At 49.6% G+C, this 20,688-nt stretch overlaps 1 protein-coding gene across 1 annotated transcript in view; it reads left to right on the top strand.

Moving 5' to 3' along the window:
• Positions 1-20,688, top strand: part of ATP6V0A2 (ATPase H+ transporting V0 subunit a2) — a 140,000-nt gene that overhangs the window by 80,737 nt on the left and 38,575 nt on the right. The window contains exons 12-15 of the mRNA XM_075322668.1: positions 4,050-4,207; positions 8,763-8,850; positions 9,395-9,513; positions 14,071-14,287. Coding sequence (XP_075178783.1) covers positions 4,050-4,207; positions 8,763-8,850; positions 9,395-9,513; positions 14,071-14,287 — 582 coding nt within the window. The remainder of the gene's footprint in view (positions 1-4,049; positions 4,208-8,762; positions 8,851-9,394; positions 9,514-14,070; positions 14,288-20,688) is intronic.

Genomic DNA, 20,688 nt, shown 5'->3' with positions numbered 1-20,688 from the left:
ATGGAATCCCTACGCTCCGTCATAGCCTCAATGTCTCAAGGAGATTTTCTAGCATCAATAGATATCAAAGATGCGTATCTCCACGTGCCGATCGCACCAGAGCATCAGCGTTTCCTACGCTTCGTCATACACGACGAACACCTGCAGTTCGTAGCGTTACCTTTCGGTCTGGCAACAGCCCCCCGGGTCTTCACCAAAGTCATGGCAGCAGTAGTAGCTGTTCTGCACTCGCAGGGTCACTCGGTCATCCCGTATCTAGACGACCTGCTTATAAAGGCACCCTCTCAAGAGGCATGCCAACACAGTCTGAAGGTGGCAGAGTTTCGGGTGGATTATCAACTTTCCAAAGTCTCATCTAACCCCGACCCAATCTCTGACTTATCTTGGCATGGAGTTTCATACTCTCTCAGCGATAGTGAAGCTTCCACTGGACAAGCAGTGCTCGCTACGGACTGGAGTGCAATCTCTCCTTCAGAGCCAGTCGCACTCACTGAGGCGCCTCATGCATTTCCTAGGAAAGATGGTAGCAGCAATGGAGGCAGTCCCGTTCGCGCAGTTTCATCTGCGCCCTCTACAATGGGACATTCTACGCCAATGGGACGGGAAATCGACGTCCCTCGACAGGACTGTCTCCCTCTCTCAGACTGCCAAGGACTCTCTGCGTTGGTGGCTTCTCCCCACCTCATTGTCACAGGGAAAGTCGTTCCTTCCCCCGTCCTGGGCAGTGGTCACGACGGATGCGAGCCTATCAGGGTGGGGAGCGGTGTATCTCCACCACAGGGCTCAGGGGATGTGGACTCTGGAAGAGTCCACCCTGCAGATCAATGTTCTGGAAATCAGAGCAATCTATCTTGCCCTGCGAGCCTTCCAACAATGGCTGGAAGGCAAGCAGATTCGGATTCAGTCGGACAATTCCACGGCGGTGGCGTACATCAACCACCAAGGGGGAACACGCAGTCGCCAAGCTTTTCAAGAAGTCCAACGGATTTTGACGTGGGTGGAAAGCAGAGCGTCCACCATATCCGCAGTTCACATCCCAGGCGTGGAAAACTGGGAAGCAGACTTTCTCAGTCGCCAGGGCATGGACGCAGGAGAATGGTCCCTTCACCCGGACGTGTTTCAGCAGATCTGTTGCCGCTGGGGGACGCCGGACGTCGATCTGATGGCGTCACGGCACAACAACAAGGTCCCAGTTTTCATGGCACGGTCTCACGATCACCGAGCACTGGCGGCAGACGCCTTGGTTCAGGATTGGTCGCAATTCCGACTCCCCTATGTGTTCCCACCTCTAGCATTGTTACCCAGAGTTCTCCGGAAAATCAAGTCCGACTGCCATCGAGCCATACTCGTCGCTCCAGATTGGCCAAGAAGGTCGTGGTACCCGGATCTGTGGCATCTCACGGTAGGCCAACCGTGGACACTACCAGACCGTCCAGATTTGCTGTCTCAAGGGCCGTTTTTCCATCTGAATTCTGCGGCCCTGAACCTGACTGTGTGGCCATTGAGTCCTGGATCCTAGCGGCCTCAGGTTTATCTCATGAGGTTGTTGCCACAATGAGACAGGCTAGAAAACCATCCTCAGCTAAGATCTATCACAGAACGTGGAAGATATTCTTAGCGTGGTGCTTGGCTCAAGGGTTTTCTCCCTGGCCATTTGCATTGCCAATTTTTCTTTCCTTCCTGCAGTCTGGGTTGGAAAAAGGTTTGTCGCTTAGCTCTCTTAAGGGTCAAGTCTCCGCGCTATCCGTATTCTTTCAGAAGCGCTTGGCACGGCTTTCTAAAGTACGCACGTTTCTCCAAGGAGTTTGTCATATCGTTCCTCCTTACAGACGGCCATTGGAACCCTGGGATCTGAACAAGGTTCTCATTGCTCTCCAGAAGCCGCCTTTCGAGCCTTTGAAAGAGGTTCCCCTTTCTCGGCTTTCACAAAAGGTAGTTTTTCTTGTGGCGGTCACGTCTCTTCGAAGAGTGTCCGAGCTAGCGGCGTTATCTTGCAAATCTCCCTTCCTGGTGTTTCACCAAGACAAGGTAGTACTGCGTCCAATTCCAGAGTTTTCTCCCAAGGTGGTTTCTTCCTTTCATCTCAATCAGGATGTCACTTTGCCATCTTTGTGTCCGCATCCAGTTCACCAATTTGAAAAGGGTTTACATCTGTTGGACCTGGTGAGAGCACTCAGGATTTACATTTCTCGCACGGCGGCTCTACGCCGTTCTGATGCGCTCTTTGTCCTAGTCGCTGGTCAGCATAAGGGATCGCAAGCTTCCAAATCCACCCTGGCGCGGTGGATCAAGGAACCAATTCTTCACACATACCGTTCTGCTGGGCTTTCGATTCCATCTGGACTGAAGGCCCATTCTACCAGAGCCGTGGGTGCGTCCTGGGCATTGCGGCATCAGGCTACGGCTCAGCAAGTGTGCCAAGCGGCTACCTGGTCGAGTCTGCACACGTTTACCAAACACTATCAAGTGCATACCTACGCTTCGGCAGATGCCAGCCTAGGTAGACAGGTCCTTCAGGCGGCGGTGGCCCACCTGTAGGAAGAGGCTGTCTGACAGCCCGTTCATGTGGTATCTTTTTACCCACCCAGGGACTGCTTTTGGACGTCCCACTGTCTGGGTCTCCCAATTAGGAGCGAAAAAGAAGAAGGGAATTTTGTTTACTTACCGTAAATTCCTTTTCTTCTAGCTCCAATTGGGAGACCCAGCACCCGCCCTATTTGTTCTTAGGGTTTCGTTTTTTCGGGTGCACATGTTGTTCATGTTGTTTCTTAAGTTCTCCGATCGTGTTATCGGATTGAATTTGTTTTTGAAACTGTTATTGGCTTTCCTCCTTCTTGCTTTGGTACTAAAACTGAGGAATCTGTACTCCTACGGGAGGGTGTATAGCCAGAAGGGGAGGGGCCTTACACTTTTAAGTGTAGTTCTTTGTGCGGCCTCCAGAGGGCAGTAGCTATACACCCACTGTCACACTGTCTGGGTCTCCCAATTGGAGCTAGAAGAAAAGGAATTTACGGTAAGTAAACAAAATTCCCTTCATTACCCAGCGAGCCACCGTCACCAGGGCAGCTGGAAGAGTTGGATACAGCGCCAGAAGATGGCGCTTTTATGAAACCGCCATTTTCTGGGGTGGCTGCGGACTGCAATTCGCAGCGGGGGTGCCCAGAAAGCACGGGCACTCTGCACTGTGGATTCCAATCCCCAGCTGCCTAGTTGTACCCGGCTGGACACAAAAATTAGGCGAAGCTCACGTCATTTTTTTTTTTTTTTAATTATTTCATGAAATTCATGAAATAAAAAAAAAAAAAAAAGGGCTTCGCTATATTTTTGGTTCCCAGCCGGGTACAAATAGGCAGCTGGGGGTTGGGGGCAGCCCGTACCTGCCTGCTGCACCCGGCTAGCATATAAAAATATGGCGAAGCCCACGTCATTTTTTTTGTTTGGGGGGGGCAAAGAAATCCTGCATACAGTCCTGGAAGGAGGATGCTGAGCCTTGTAGTTCTGCAGCTGCTGTCTGCTCTCCTGCATCCACTAGTTGATGGAGTATGCTGAGCCTTGTAGGTCTGCTCCCCCTGACTCTCCCTCCAGCATACAGTCCTGGATGGAGCATGCTGAGCCTTGTAGTTCTGCAGCTGTCTGCTCTCCTGCATACACTAGTGGAGAATGAAGAACATATGGAAGAAGGAAATGACATCAGACCTGTTTTTTGCTAAAAAACGCAGCGTCAAAAAAACGCAGTGTGTGCACATAGCCTTAGAACGTCAGTGCCAGGATAACAGTGGACTACCTGGACGTCGTTTGGGCAGTCTAGAAGTAGATAAGCCGCTCTAAAATATTCTGATGAATGCTGCCACTGAGCTCCCTTGTATATGACCGTTACCAGATGTAATCATTGCTAGTCAGCATGAACATAGCAGAGTCTTTATACTGTATTTGTGACCATTGTATGAAAAGGCTTTATACAGGCTTAACTTATAGTATATTGACTTAAATTTACTGCGATGTCTATGATTTAATGGATTCATTTTTAATCTTTATATTCTGTTTAATAGTTCATGAAGATGTTTTTTGAGGGGCGTTACATTATCCTGCTGATGGGACTCTTCTCTGTCTATACTGGGCTTATCTATAATGACTGCTTTTCAAAGTCAATGAACATTTTTGGCTCTAGTTGGAACGTTTCAGCAATGTTTGCTGCTGAAGTATGGACGTGAGTATATCCTGTGCTGTGGACAAGTTTCATTGTCTCTGGCCTGACATTGCTTACTGCACCAATCCAGTGTTTTTTTTTCATTGCATCCCTGGAGTGGTGCTTTAAATCTAAGTCCCCTGCCTCCTGTATTATTCTTACCTTCTGGCGGCTTCACTTTCTTTCTTGGCCGATCCGGTTGGTCTTGGCGATTTGTGACCTTCCAGCATGCTCTAGTGTCTCATGGAGCGCGCTTTTAGTGTCTCATGGAGCGCGCTTTAGTGTCTCATGGAGCGCGCTTTAGTGTCTCATGGAGCGCGTTCTAGTGTCTCATGGCGCGCGCTCCAGTGTCTCATGGCGCGCGCTCCAGTGTCTCATGGTGCGCGCTCCAGTGTCTCATGGTGCGCGCTCCAGTGTGCGCTCCAGTGACTCATGGCGCGCGCTCCAGTGTCTCATGGAGCGCGCCGGAGGTCACAAACCAATGCAACATTATGAGAACTTCGTTGTAGCCTTGTTCTGGCTCTCATAGACTTATATTGAGACCTTGTGATGTAACTTCTGACTTTCGGTCAGTCAGATCTTACTATCACAATATGGCGCCACAAGACCGTAATTGCATTGGTAAAAGGTGAAGACACTGGAATGTGAGTATATGACAGGTGGCTCTGGAAAAAAAAGAAAAACGCTGGAGTGGTGCTTTAATTGTACTTCAGAATTGGTTGTTTGGGTTTTTTTTTTATATTGTTAAAACTTTTGACCTATAATCACCCAAAATTACATAGAAAATAGCAGTGCCTCTTAAATTGTAAGGTAGACTTCACCAGTTATCCCCCTTAGTTGCTGTTCAGTGTGAGCTTGGAGGCTCCCTTGCTAGATGTGCTCATATTCTGCACCGATCTTTCACTGGCAGTAAGAATCGGGCCTAGTTACAGAAATGACTCCTTTTGTGTTTATTTTCTTTTTCGCTCTATTGGGAGACCCAGACAATTGGGTGTATAGGCTATGCCTCCGGAGGCCGCACAAAGTACTACACTTAAAAGTGTTAGGCCCCTCCCCTTCTGCCTATACACCCCCCGTGCTCCCACGGGCTCCTCAGTTTTTTGCTTTGTGCGAAGGAGGGCTACCCTGGAGACTCTCCAGAGTTTCGGGTGGATCATCAATTTTCCAAAGTCAAATCTGACACCGGCCCAATCGCTCACATACCTTGGCATGGAGTTTCATACCCTCTCAGCGATAGTGAAGCTTCCGCTGATCAAGCAGCGGTCACTACAGACAGGGGTACAATCTCTCCTTCAAGGCCAGTCACACCCCTTGAGGCGCCTCATGCACTTCCTGGGGAAGATGGTGGCAGCAATGGAAGCAGTCCCTTTCGCGCAGTTTCACCTGCGTCCTCTTCAATGGGACATCCTACGCAAATGGGACAGGAAGCCGACGTCCCTCGACAGGACCGTCTCCCTCTCTCAGGCGACCAAAGCTTCCCTTCGGTGGTGGCTTCTTCCCACTTCATTATCGAAGGGGAAATCCTTCCTACCCCCATCCTGGGAAGTAGTCACGACGGACGCAAGTCTGTCAGGGTGGGGAGCGGTTTTTCTCCACCACAGGACTCAGGGTACGTGGTCCCGGCAAGAGTCCTCGCTTCAGATCAATGTTCTGGAAATTCGGGCAGTGTATCTTGCCCTGAAAGCGTTCCAGCAGTGGCTGGAAGGCAAGCAGATCCGAATTCAGTCGGACAATTCCACAGCGGTGGCATACATCAACCACCAAGGCGGCACACGCAGTCGACAAGCCTTCCAGGAAGTCCGGCGGATTTTGATGTGGGTGGAAGCCACGGCCTCCACCATATCCGCAGTTCACATCCCAGGCGTGGAAAACTGGGAAGCAGATTATCTCAGTCGCCAGGGCATGGACGCAGGGGAATGGTCCCTTCACCCGGACGTGTTTCAGGAGATCTGTTGCCGCTGGGGGGTGCCGGACGTCGACCTCATGGCGTCCCGGCACAACAACAAGGTACCAACGTTCATGGCACGGTCTCAAGATCCCAGAGCTCTGGCGGCAGACGCCTTAGTTCAGGATTGGTCGCAGTTTCAGCTCCCTTATGTGTTTCCTCCGCTGGCACTGTTGCCCAGAGTGTTACGCAAGATCAGGGCCGACTGCCGCCGCGCCATCCTCGTCGCTCCAGACTGGCCGAGGAGGTCGTGGTACCCGGATCTGTGGCATCTCACGGTCGGCCAACCGTGGGCACTACCAGACCGACCAGACTTGCTGTCTCAAGGGCCGTTTTTCCATCTGAATTCTGCGGCCCTCAACCTGACTGTGTGGCCATTGAGTCCTGGATCCTAGCGTCTTCAGGGTTATCTCAAGAAGTCATTGCCACTATGAGACAGGCTAGGAAACCAACGTCCGCCAAGATTTATCACAGGACGTGGAAAATTTTCCTGTCGTGGTGCTCTGCTCAGGGTTTTTCTCCCTGGCCATTTGCATTACCTACTTTTCTGTCCTTCCTTCAATCTGGACTGGAAAAGGGTTTGTCGCTCGGTTCCCTTAGGGGACAAGTTTCAGCGCTCTCTGTGTTTTTCCAGAAGCGCCTAGCTAGACTTCCACAGGTACGCACGTTCCTGCAGGGAGTTTGTCACATCGTTCCACCTTACAAGCGGCCGTTAGAACCCTGGGATCTAAACAGGGTGCTGATGGTTCTTCAGAAACCACCATTCGAGCCAATGAGAGATATCTCCCTCTCACGACTTTCGCAGAAAGTGGTTTTTCTAGTAGCAGTCACTTCTCTTCGGAGAGTGTCTGAGCTAGCAGCGTTGTCGTGCAAAGCCCCTTTTCTGGTTTTTCACCAGGACAAGGTGGTTCTACGTCCGGTTCCGGAATTTCTCCCTAAGGTGGTATCCCCCTTTCATCTCAATCAGGATATTTCCTTACCTTCTTTTTATCCTCATCCAGTTCACCAATGTGAAAAGGATTTGCACTTGTTAGATCTGGTGAGAGCACTCAGACTCTACATTTCTCGTACGGCGCCCCTGCGCCGCTCGGATGCACTCCAAATTAACCCTGGCTCGGTGGATCAAGGAGCCAATTATCGAAGCTTACCGTTCGGCTGGGCTTCCGGTTCCCTCAGGGCTGAAGGCCCATTCTACCAGAGCCGTGGGAGCGTCCTGGGCTTTGAGGCACCAGGCTACGGCTCAACAGGTGTGTCAGGCGGCTACCTGGTCGAGCCTGCACACTTTCACGAAGCACTATCAGGTGCATACCTATGCTGCGGCGGATGCCAGCCTAGGTAGACGAGTCCTTCAGGCGGCGGTTGCCCACCTGTAGGAAAGGGCCGTTTTACGGCTCTCTTACGAGGTATTATTTTACCCACCCAGGGACTGCTTTTGGACGTCCCAATTGTCTGGGTCTCCCAATGGAGCGAAAAAGAAGAAGGGAATTTTGTTTACTTACCGTAAATTCCTTTTCTTCTAGCTCTAATTGGGAGACCCAGCACCCGCCCCTGTTTTTTTGTGTACACATGTTGTTCATGTTGAATGGTTTCAGTTCTCCGAGTTTCCTTCGGATTGAAGTTACTTTAAACCAGTTTATAATTCTTTTTCCTCCTTCTTGCTTTTGCACCAAAACTGAGGAGCCCGTGGGAGCACGGGGGGTGTATAGGCAGAAGGGGAGGGGCCTAACACTTTTAAGTGTAGTACTTTGTGCGGCCTCCGGAGGCATAGCCTATACACCCAATTGTCTGGGTCTCCCAATTAGAGCTAGAAGAAAAGGAATTTACGGTAAGTAAACAAAATTCCCTTCTTTTTTATTTTAATTCTCAATGTTTTTTAAAAAAAAAGACTTTTAATTTAATATTGTCATCCTGGACTAATACTTATGGAGTAGCTATATATATATCACAATGTTCTGACCTATTGGGTTCTGTGGAAAAAGACTGAAACCCCATATCTAGAGGTGGTGATATTCTCGAAGAGTATATTGTACGTAGGATATGGTGCAAGTAAAATTCTGGTCTAAATAACAGGGTGGGTGCTTGATACAAACTAGAAACCGCTTTGCATGAACTTTGTCTGTCACTGCCAAATCAATCATGTTTAGAAGCCCACCTAAGAATATTGGAAGAGGACCCAATATTCATACATGAGCTGTTGACCAAAACATCCACTCTTTTCTTAGAAGAATGAGCTATTTGCTACACTGTTAAGAAATGCCCAAGTTGGCAGGCAAAAAAGGCCTCTGAAAGCTTCTATCAGCCAGACTGTCTGCTGGCGGGAATCCCATGCATGAGAAGATGTTCATAAAGTTTGCTATCCGTGGAGAGGTTTAGACTGTCTGTGTGCCGACATTGCCAGTGCTACACAATTCAAGGTAGTGGAACTTATTCAGTCAACCTGTGACTAGGTTAAAACTTGGACAAAGTAACAAACCAAATCAAGGTCTCAGAAGGAAATAAAACACAAAAAATGTATGAGGGAACTCCGTTCCACCATCTTTGTTGACAGGAGAAATTTGTTAGGACTATGTAATTTGAAATGAATCAGTGAAATCTGTCGCAATTTAATTTTATGTTATACTTTTGCACCAGGAAACAAGATTTATCCAATAATTATTTGACACTGGACCCAAATGTGACAGGAGTTGTCACAGGAGTGTATCCTTTTGGAATAGATCCTGTAAGTGTGAAATATTTTCATCTTATATAACATTATTTAGTGTAAAAATGGACTGTGTATCCCACTTACCCAAATAGTTACTCTAAAAACAAGCTGTCAATGCATTCCACCCTCCCATGCTCTGGGCGTGATCGGAACACTTCCCAAATCTTTGCCTTCCCGACTATACTCCCCGCCAAGTGCCACCACCATCTGCTGGACTGACAGCTCTCCGGCTTGACTACACATCTTGTGAGCAGAACAAGATGGGGCAACATGGGAAATCGATCCGGGGAGTCAGAGGCCTGGGAAGTGCTGTGATAACGTCCAGAGAAAATAATCCTAATTTGCATATGAATGAAAACAATTTTTTTCAGTAATGGAGAAACTGATTGCTAGAATAAAGGTCCAAATAGCCTTATGTTTCAAAGACCTACATGCTCATATAGGCAATCTGAAACAGACGTGCTGATAGATTCCCTTACCATGTCAATTACAGTGTCTTAGCTTTGCTGTGCTAACTTTACTTTTCTGATATTATTATTTTTTTTAAATTATTATTTAGATCTGGAACTTGGCATCAAATCGTCTTACTTTCCTGAACTCTTTTAAAATGAAGATGTCCATTATTCTGGGAGTAATCCATATGACATTTGGGGTAGTTTTGAGTGCTTTTAACTATCTGTAAGTGTCAGTTATTTATATAAGACAGTATTTTGTACATTATCAATGAAATACGCTCGTATAATATAGATCAACTAGCAACAAATAGTATTTTAATAAATCGTGCTTATTAAATATTTCGAATAGAGGAGAGTGATGAACCACGAGTCAAATTTTTCTAATCTGGCCATTACACTACATTATAACGTTGTGATTGGCTAGTAAGAAGTGGAGGAACAGAGGATGCCAGAGCAGAGGATCCCCAAAGTAATCACTGCCCTGGTCCGATAGCTATGGAGGACCAAACTGGATGCCGTACCAGGACAGTTTGAATCTTTTTGATCCTCTCTACTAGATGCTTTCTGAACTGTTTGTTCACTTGTGACCTCAGCCAAAATGTTCAGTCGTGTAAAAAGACTTTTACTCCTTCCCATTACTTGCTAACCTGGTTCCTTAGAGACTATTGAGTCAACATGTTAAAGTAACTGTGCCGAACCTATGCTCCACATGGATGCCAAATTTCTGTAATTCCAGCCAATTATTTGCTCATGCATTGTTCCCTTTCTTCTCTCGCTTCCATCTGAGTGAGGCAAGTTTGGATACCAACCTAAACTTCCATGTCAAAAAATAGTATCTTAGTGCATCAAGTTCCCATTTAATTGCCAAGCACTCTTTCTCAACGATTGAGTAATTTTTCCCATAGTGGGAAAACTTCCGGCTCAAGTATATAATGGGGTGATCCTCCCAGTTAACCTGCTGTGACAAGACTGCACCCAGTCTGACATCTAAGGCTAGGTTCACACTTCCGTTAAAATGTATCAGTCACAATCCGCGGCTATGGTAAACAACGCAATCCGTTTAGCGGATTCCGTTGTGTCCCATAGACTTGTTTTAGTGGCGGATTGTGACTGATTACCTTGCGTTGCATCCGCTGCGCCGCGGTCAGTCGTTTTTGGACTGACCGCCGGGCGGAAACAACGCAGACTGTAACGTTTTTCTGGCCGTCAAATTTGACGCACCGCGCAGGAATCCATCGCAGTCCGTCACGCTTGTAATGTATGTCTATGGTGCTGGATTTCGTCGTAATCCGTCTTATGACGGAATCCAGCGCTGGATTCCGTCATGCACTACTGAGCATGCCCAGCATGTTTGGCACACCCACTGGGCTGTCCCAAACACAAACTGATCATGACTGATCCATCAAAAACGACGCACAGCAGATTTAACGGACGCGACGGATCAGTTTTTTCACAGGATTCATGTGAAAGGAATCCTGTGAAAAACACATCCGTTGCGTCAGTTGACAACTAAAAAATGACTGATCCGTTGCTGACTGACCTGATGGATTTAAAACAATGGAAATGTGAACCTAGCCTAAGGCTAAGTTCACATTTCCGTTGTTTTGTATCAGTCACATGCGTCGCTTGACGCATGTGACTGATGCGCTGTACAACGGATGACAAAGAACAGAATTCTTTGTCGGATTCCGTTGTGTGCGGGGGGCGGAGTTCGGGGGGGCGGGGCCTTGGCACTGAGGACGTCAGTGCCGCAGGGACTGCAGGACAGGTGAGTGTGTGTGTGTGTGTATACACATACTGAATGTGGGAGGGGGCGGAGCCGAGCGGGGGGCGGGGCCAGGCGCTGAGGATGTCAGTGGCAGTGCTGCGGTCTGCATGGCCCGGGACAGGTGAGTGTATGTGTGAGTGAGTGTGTGTGTGTGTACACATGCGGAGTGCGGGAGGGGGCGGAGCCAAGCAGGGGGCGGGGCCAGACGAGGGTGTCAGTGGCAGTGCTTGTCTGCATGGCTGGGGACAGGTCTGTGTGTGTGTGTGTGTACATGTGCGGAGTGCAGGAGGGGGCGGGGCCGAGCGGGGAAGTGTCGGCCTCCCTGCACACGTAACCAGACTAAATATCGGGTAACAGCAAAGCACCCGATGTTTACCTTGGTTACCCGATATTTACCTTGGTTACGGGCCTACACCGCTTAGCGCTGGCTCCTTGCACCGTAACCAGGGTAAATATCGGGTAACCAACCAAAGCTGGTGACGTGTGCAGGGAGCCAGAGAGCATGCGCAGCGAAATCCGACGGATCGCGCTGCTCAAAAAAGTTACATGCTGCGTTCCTCCCGCCCGGCGGTCAGTCGTTCCACGACTGATCAGTCGGGCGGAGGGTGCAACGCAGCATCATCAGTCACAATCCGCTGCTCATGCAAATCTATGGGAGCAACGGAATCCGCTAAACGGATTCCGTTGTTTACAAGAGCAGCGGATTGTGACTGATACATTTTAGCGGAAATATGAACTTAGCCTAACACATCCGTCTGGACAACAGACTCCTTTGAAGTCTGGTGCTGTCTACAGAGGGTTGGTTTCAGTTCCTGAAATGCCTCATTGGCTTTCAGTGATTGCTTGGCTGTGGCCGACTTTGTACCTTTTTAGAAGGTTAGTAATTGGGCTGCTTTTAGGGTGAAATTAGGCACACACTTCTGATAGTAGCCCACAATGCCCAGAAACACTTTGACCTGCATTTTGAGAGAGGCTGTGGCCAACTCTGGATTGCCTCTACCTTATTTATCTAGAGATTAATCTCGCTCCTGCATACATCATAGCCCAAGTATTTGGCTTTATCTGTCCCCATGGAGCATTTATTTTAGTTGATGGTAAAACCCACCTTCCTAAGGGTGTCAAGTACTGCCTGGGCCTTGCTCAGATGACTTCTCCAGTCCTGGCTGAATATGACTGTCATCTAGGTAGGCCACTGCTTACTTTGTGTGAGGTGCTAAGATTCGTTCCATGGCTCACTGGAAGGTGGCCCAATTCAAGCTGAGAGGCATCCTGATGTACTAGTAACTCCCACCTTGCTGCTTCTTGTAGCGGGACAAAGTTTCTGCCACCTTGACATCTTCCACAATGACTTTGGACTTTGGCACTAGACAAAGAGCTTCTACGGGTTCTCTGTTCAAGATTTAATCAGGTTGACATTGCAAAATCTGATAAGGCTTCCTTTTTCCTGACTGATGAATTTTACAGTTTACCACATAATCTTTTTCCACCACCTCATATAGGCCTTGCCAATTGGCCAGGAATTTGCTCTTCACCTTAAGCACTAACACGAGGACCCTATCTTCACGGTTGATCTGTCACTCTGGCCGACCATTTATACACCCTTTTCTGCGCCTTCACAATGAGCATAATGTTGGCAATCTTCTCTTGCATCTGGGCCACATGATGTATCACTCTCCCATAGGGTGTGGTCTTGGCTTCAGACAGGAAGAAGCTTGTGGAGGCTGATGGAGAACAATAGGTAGGGTAGGAGACAGTCCCGGACTTCCTTTTCTACCGTCTTCTTCAGCATGGCCTTGAAGGTTTTATTGCACCTTTTTCACAAGAACATCCAACTACTGATGGTAAATTGAGGTCTTTAACTGCGAGATCTGCATACTATGCATATTTCTCTTATGACCTCAGTCCCTTATCTGTTAGTATCGCTTTGGCTTGACCTATTCGAAAGAAGATTTAGACCAACTCCATAGCTTTGCAGTTAGCAGAGTACTGTCTTAACGGTATCACCTCCGGGTACCATGTAGCATTTTCCATGACCACCAGGATATATTGATGCTCCCAGGCAAACTTTACAAAGGGTCTCACTAACTCCAAAGCTGTGAATTCAAACGGGAACTGGATGATGAGCAACGGAACCAGAGGACTGCGGAAGAGGGCAACTGGGGGTTTTTAGCTGCCACATGGGACAGGACCAAAAGAAGCTCTGGATTTCTCTATAGCATTCAGTCCAATAGAATCTCTGGTGGATGCTTTCCTGGGTCTTTGCTTTGCATCTACAGAGGCTAGGCAGCAGACAGGAGCGTAAATAGATAGCAAAACCCAACCCACATATTCGCTATTCGGCAGCTGCTGCCAATCAAAAAGCTGTACATTTCTGTAACTTTACTTGCCTGTATTTCAAAAACTATACATCCAATTTGATAACTAAAGTATGTATAGAATCAGAATGATAGTGCCAGTATAGCACTGGTTTTAGTTTATATAGGAAAATCCTGGTGATTGGTGCGCATTAAGCTTAAGGCAGCACTCCAGCATTTTTCTTTTTCATTTCAACACTGAAGTGGTGCTTTTAAATGTAAGTTGCCTGCCCTCTGTATTATACTCACCCTCTGCCGTCTTCATCTTGTATCTCTCTGGTCAGTTTCCGGCAAGTTGTGACCTGACGTCAGCTCCAGGGTTTCATAAGTGTGCCACAGGTCACAAATCATTGCCAGTCTAGAAGAGCCTTTTGTTCTGGCTCTCATAGAGATGCATTGAGCGCTTGTGTCAAAACTTCTGGCTTCCAGCCAGTCATAAGTTACCTGCTTAATATTGCTAGGCAGAATTGGAGCAGCACCAAACTGGATGAAAACACTGGAGGTGAGTATAAGAAGGGGCAGGTAGGGGGCTTACATTTATAGCACCACTCTAGTGCTGAAAAAACCCTAAACACTGGAATGATGCTCTCTAGGTTTGTTTGTTGTTTACATGCATGTCTTATAGTTACTGAATTAATTGCATTTTCTGTATTTTCAGGCACTTCAAGAAGAAGTTCTGCATGTATTTAGTTTTCCTCCCAGAGCTCATCTTCATGATGTGCATCTTTGGTTATCTTGTCTTCATGATTGTATATAAGTGGTTGGCGTGGTCTTCAGTAGATTCAAAGACGGCACCCAGTATCCTTCTTCACTTTATAAGCATGTTCATGTTTACTGGTGGTCAGGATGGGAACACTCCGCTCTATCCGGGACAGGTAAGTGATCACTTTTTACCCATTTTAATCATGGGCATTTGGTTTGGATTGAACATTATTTTTGTATCCGTTTTTAATGCCATTTTTTCTAGAGCTGATAACTTTTTTTTTTTTATTATTCCATGAATGTTAGCTGTATGAGAGCATGGCTTTTTGCAGGGCAAGTACTGATTTGGAATGACATTATTATTTTTTTTTTTACCATACAATAAACTAAAAAACAGCAAAAAAAAAATCCACTCTGGGTAAGATGGTAAAAACAACTCGATTCTATTCTACTTTCTTTGTCGCTCCATTGGGAGACCCAGACAATTAGGTGTATAGCTTCTGCCTCTGGAGGCCACCCAAAGTATTACACTTTAAAAAGTGTAACCCCTCCCCTCTGCCTATACACCCTCCCGTGAACCACGGGCTCCTCAGTTTTATGCTTTGTGTGGAAGTAGGCACACATCCACTCATAGAAAAAAAAAAAAAAAAAAGATTTCGCATACATAGTATGACGGATGGAAGAAAAGTGGTCCCCTATGGGGTCCCCGGCATGCTCCCTTCTCACCCCACTATGTCGGCGGTGTTGTTAAGGTTGAGGTACCCATTGCGGGTAGAAAGGCTGGAGCCACATGCCGTCTCCTTCACCATCCCTTTTGCGGCTCTGGGAGAAGTGGGAGCCTCACCGGTCATTCACCTGCTGAGACCGTGCTCCATCCGCAGACCCTGGTGGAACCTGCTGGACCGGAGCATTTTCATCCCCAGGGACCGGGCCCTGCACCTTTAAGGCACTCTGTGTCCCCATGGGGGGACGGTACGGGGAGAGAGGTCGCCTTTCTCCCCAGTAGCGCCGTCCGTTGTTTTTTCATCGGACTTCCGCGCCGACCGTGCCTGCTTGTCGGGCACGGCCTTAAATTTAGTCCCCGGCTTCATCGCGGCCTAGTCGCGAAAAATCCCGCCCCCGGGCCTGCCTGTCAGGGGTAAGGGCGGGATTACCGACAGAGGGCTGGAGCATCTTTGCACGTCTCCCCTCTCCTCTAATGGACCACTATGGGGCCTCCAGATTCCCGCCTTTGGCCGGCGCCGCCCATGGCTCCACTCCCCCCTTGAGAGCTCCAGCGGCCATGTTTGGCATTCTGCCGGTGTATGCTGCAGCTGCACAGCTCTACAGCTCCGGGGGACCCACGACAGGGAATCTGGAGGACACCAGCGGTTGGTAAGCCGCACCGGTTACCCGGTGCTGGTTCCCCTAGGGTGCCGTGATATATATAATACATATATATATATATATATATATATATATATATATATATATATATATATATATATATATTCGGAACGGCTGTATAACCCTTTTCCCATATACCCTCAGTGGTCGCTCTCCTAAGGGACACTTATTGCTTACAGCATGTCGTCCACAAGGAGCAAAGCCCCTAAGGCACAGGTTTTTTTCGCAGCCTGTACCTCTTGTGGGGCTATGTTGCCTGCGGGATCCACCTACCCTCACTGTGATCAATGCTCGACTCCTGCCACGCTTGCTCAGCCGGAGCCTCGGGCACTTGTGGGCCCCTCGGCTCATGTAGATCCCCCTGCTCCTCCTGAGCAGGCTGCAGGGACAGAGTCACCGTCGTTGGCCTCTTTCGCTGAGAAACTCTCTCAGTCACTTTCTCAATCCATTGCACAGTCTATGGACAAATGGTCATCTAAGCTCCTTGAGGCATTGCAGTCCAGACCGGGCTCTTCACAGGCACCGGCCCCTGTTAGTTTGTCCCCTCCAGGGCCTTCTCGGTCCGCGCCGCAGCACGCTCCCAGGATTGCCCCTAGGTCCCAGGCGGAGGACTCCTGCCCGGATCGCAGTCCCAGACCGGCTAAGCGGCCTCGCTGGGACTCTTCCCCGGCCTCCTCACGCTGCTCTGGATCTCAGCTTGAGGACTCTCAGGATGACGAGGCGGACGTGGGAGCTCAGGGCTCTGACCCTGACTTCGCCCTCAACCTTGATACCCCTGAGGGGGACGCCTTAGTAAATGATCTTATTTCGTCCATCAACCAGGTGTTGGATCTCTCTCCCCCGCCTCCACCTGTAGAGGAGTCGGCTTCTCAGCAGGAGAAACACCAATTTCGATTCCCCAAACGTACGCGCAATACGTTTTTTGATCACTCTAACTTCAGGGACGCTGTCCAGAAGCCCAGAGCGGTCCCGGACAAGCGTTTTGTTAAAAGGCACTCTGACACACGTTATCCCTTTCCACCTGAAGTCGTTAAGGGCTGGGCACCCTCTCCCAAGGTGGATCCTCCAGTCTCTAGATTGGCTGCTAGGTCCGTTGTGGCTGTTACCGATGGCTCATCCCTGAAGGATGCCACTGACAGACAGATAGAGCTCTTGGTGAAGTCTATCTATGAGGCCACGGGCGCGTCTTTCGCCCCGGCCTTTGCGGCTGTGTGGGCTCTCCAAGCAATCTCGGCTTGTCTGACTGAGATTAATGCTGTCACACGGAATTCTGCTCCGCATGTTTCTTCCTTGACCTCTCAGGCATCAGCTTTTTCGTCCTACGCCATGAACGCCGTCCTGGACTCCACTAGCCGTACGGCTGTAGCATCTGCTAACTCCGTGGCAGTCCGCAGGGCCATGTGGCTGCGCGAATGGAAAGCAGACTCTGCTTCCAAAAGGTTCTTAACTGGTTTGCCTTTTTCTGGCGAACGTTTATTTGGCGAACGATTGGATGAAATTATTAAGGAATCCTCGGGAAAGGACTCCTCTTTACCCCAGTCCAAACCTAAGAGACCTCAGCAGAGAAAAATCCAATCGAGGTTTCGGTCCTTTCGTCCCTTCGCCAAGCCCCAATCCTCTTCGTCCAACCGGCCGGAGAAAGGCCAGAGGAACGCCTATGCGTGGCAGTCCAAGTCACGCCCCCAAAAGGCCGCAGGAGGCACTGCCTCCAAGACGGCCTCCTCATGACTCTCGGCCTCACCTAGCCACATCCTCGGTCGGTGGCAGGCTCTCCCGCTTTGGCGACGCCTAGTGGCCACATGTTCAAGACCGGTGGGTGAGAGACATTCTGTCTCATGGTTACAGGATAGAGTTCAGCTCCCGACCTACGGCTCGTTTCTTCAGAACCTCTCCACCCCCCTCACAGGCCGAAACACTTTTTCAGGCAGTGGACGCTCTAAAGATCGAAGGAGTTGTGATTCCCGTTCCCCTTCAGGAACGTGGTCGCGGATTTTACTCCAACTTGTTCGTGGTGCCAAAAAAGGACGGGTCATTCCGTCCCGTTCTGGACCTCAAGCTACTCAACAGACATGTGAGAACCAGACTGTTTCGGATGGAATCCTAGCATCGATTGACATCAAGGAGGCTTATCTCCATGTGCCGATCGCACCCGAAGATCAACGTTTCCTGCGTTTCGCCATCGGGGACGAACACCTCCAGTTCGTGGCATTGCCTTTCGGCCTGGCGACAGCCCCACGGGTTTTCACCAAAGTCATGGCATCCGTCGTGGCGGTCCTGCACTCTCAGGGCCACTCTGTGATCCCCTACTTAGACGATCTCCTAGTCAGGGCCCCTTCTCGGGTGGCGTGTCAACAAAGCCTTACCGTCGCTCTGGCGACTCTCCAGCAGTTCGGGTGGATCATCAATTTCCCGAAATCCAAGTTGACACCGACCCAATCACTGACTTACCTCGGGATGGAGTTTCATACCCAGCCAGCGTTAGTCAAGCTACCGCGGGACAAGCAGCTTTCTCTGCAGGCGGGGGTGCAATCACTTCTTCGGAGTCAGTCACACCCCTTAAGGCGCCTCATGCACTTCCTGGGGAAGATGGTTGCAGCTATGGAGGCAGTGCCATTCGCGCAATTCCATCTACGGCCACTCCAATGGGACATTCTTCGCAAATGGGACAAGATTGCTGCTTCCCTCGACAAGAACATCTCTCTTTCCCTCGCAACCAAAACATCACTTCAGTGGTGGCTCCTACCCACATCTCTGTCTCGGGGAAAATCCTTCCTACCCCCAACCTGGGCCGTGGTCACCACGGACGCGAGCCTGTCAGGTTGGGGAGCGGTTTTTCTCCACCACAGGGCTCAAGGAACCTGGACTCCGATAGAATCGTCCCTTCAGATCAATATCCTGGAGATAAGGGCAGTATATCTAGCCCTATTGGCTTTCCATCGGTGGCTGGAGGGCAGACAGATCCGAATCCAGTCGGAAAACGCCACTGCCGTCGCCTACATCAACCACCAAGGTGGCACTCGCAGTCGTCAAGCCTTCCAGGAAGTCCAGCGGATTCTGCAGTGGGTGGAAGCCACAGGCTCCACCATCTCCGCCGTTCACATCCCGGGCGTAGAAAACTGGGAAGCAGATTTTCTCAGTCGTCAGGGCATGGACGCGGGGGAGTGGTCTCTGCATCCAGACGTGTTTCGAGAGATCTGTCACCGCTGGGGAACGCCGGACGTCGATCTCATGGCGTCACGACACAACAACAAGGTCCCGGCCTTCATGGCACGGTCTCAGGATCACAGAGCTCTGGCAGCGGACGCTTTAGTCCAGGATTGGTCGCAGTTTCGATTGCCTTATGTGTTTCCCCCTCTGGCGATGCTGCCCAGGGTACTACGCAAGATCAGGTCCGACTGCCGTCGCGCCATTCTCGTCGCTCCAGACTGGCCGAGGCGGTCGTGGTATCCGGATCTGTGCCATCTCACGGTGGGTCAACCGTGGGCACTTCCAGACCGCCCAGACTTGCTGTCACAAGGCCCGTTTTTCCATCTGAATTCTGTGGCCCTCAACCTGATTGTGTGGCCATTGAGTCCTGGCTCCTAGCGTCTTCAGGGTTATCTCAGGATGTCATTGCCACCATGAGACAAGCCAGGAAGCCAACGTCCGCCAAGATCTATTACAGATCTTGGCAAATCTTCCTATCCTGGTGCGCTGATAACTGCTTTCCGCCATGGCCGTTTGCCTTACCCACATTCCTTTCATTCCTACAATCTGGAATGGACAAGGGTTTGTCCCTCGGCTCTCTTAAGGGCCAAGAATCGGCGCTATCCGTGTTTTTTCAAAAGCGTCTAGCCAGACTTCCGCAGGTCCGCACGTTCCTGCAGGGGGTCTGCCACATTGTCCCACCTTACAAACGTCCGTTGGAACCTTGGGATCTTAACAGGGTCCTGACGGCTCTTCAAAAGCCGCCTTTTGAGCCGCTGCGGGATGTCTCTCTCTCCCGTCTTTCGCAGAAGGTGGCCTTCCTGGTGGCAGTCACATCACTTCGGAGAGTGTCTGAGCTTGCAGCTCTGTCATGCAAAGCCCCCTTCCTGGTTTTTCACCAGGATAAGGTGGTTCTGCGTCCTGTCCCGGAATTTCTCCCTAAGGTGGTATCCCCTTTTCATCTAAATCAGGATATCTCCTTGCCTTCCTTTTGCCCTAATCAAATTCACCAGTGTGAAAAGGATTTGCACTCTTTGGATCTAGTGAGAGGACTCCGATTCTACGTGTCTCGCACGGCGCCCCTGCGCCGTTCAGATGCGCTCTTTGTCCTTGTCGCTGGCCAGTAAGGGCTCGCAGGCTTCCAAGTCAACCTTGGCTCGGTGGATCAAGGAACCGATTCTCGAGGCCTACCGTTCTTCTGGGCTTCCGCTCCCTTCAGGGCTGAAAGCCCATTCTACCAGAGCCGTAGGTGCGTCCTGGGCATTGCGGCACCGGGCGACGGCTCAGCAGGTGTGTCGGCAGCTACGTGGTCTAGTCTGCACACTTTCACGAAGCACTATCAAGTGCATACCTATGCTTTGGCAGACGCCAGTCTAGGTAGGCGAGTCCTTCAGGCGGCGGTTGCCCACCTGTAAGAGGGGGCCGTTTTCGGCTCTTTTGATTGAGGTATTCTTTTACCCACCCAGGGACTGCTCTTGGACGTCCCAATTGTCTGGGTCTCCCAATGGAGCGACAAAGAAAAAGGGAATTTTGTTTACTTACCGTAAATTCCTTTTCTTCTAGCTCCTATTGGGAGACCCAGCACCCGTCCCTGTGCCCTTCGGGCTGGTTGTTCTTTTGTGTACACATGTTGTTCATGTTGAATTGTTCTTTTGGTTCATGATCTTCAGTTCTCCGAACATCCTTCGGATTGAATTTACCCTAGACCAATTTATAAGTTTTCTCCTTCCTGCTTTTGCACCAAAACTGAGGAGCCCGTGGTTCACGGGAGGGTGTATAGGCAGAGGGGAGGGGTTACACTTTTTAAAGTGTAATACTTTGTGTGGCCTCCAGAGGCAGAAGCTATACACCCAATTGAGGAATTTACGGTAAGTAAACAAAATTCCCTTTTTTGGGTTTTGTGCTTTGCAAATGTGCTGTAAAAATGACTTGGCAACATGATTCTCGAAGTCAGTACAATCACAACAATACATAACTTACACTTTTTTATATATATATATAT

This window comes from Anomaloglossus baeobatrachus, chromosome 1 (assembly GCF_048569485.1).
Source record: "Anomaloglossus baeobatrachus isolate aAnoBae1 chromosome 1, aAnoBae1.hap1, whole genome shotgun sequence".
Lineage (NCBI taxonomy): Eukaryota > Metazoa > Chordata > Amphibia > Anura > Aromobatidae > Anomaloglossus > Anomaloglossus baeobatrachus.
This window is presented reverse-complemented; position numbering and strand designations above follow the sequence as displayed.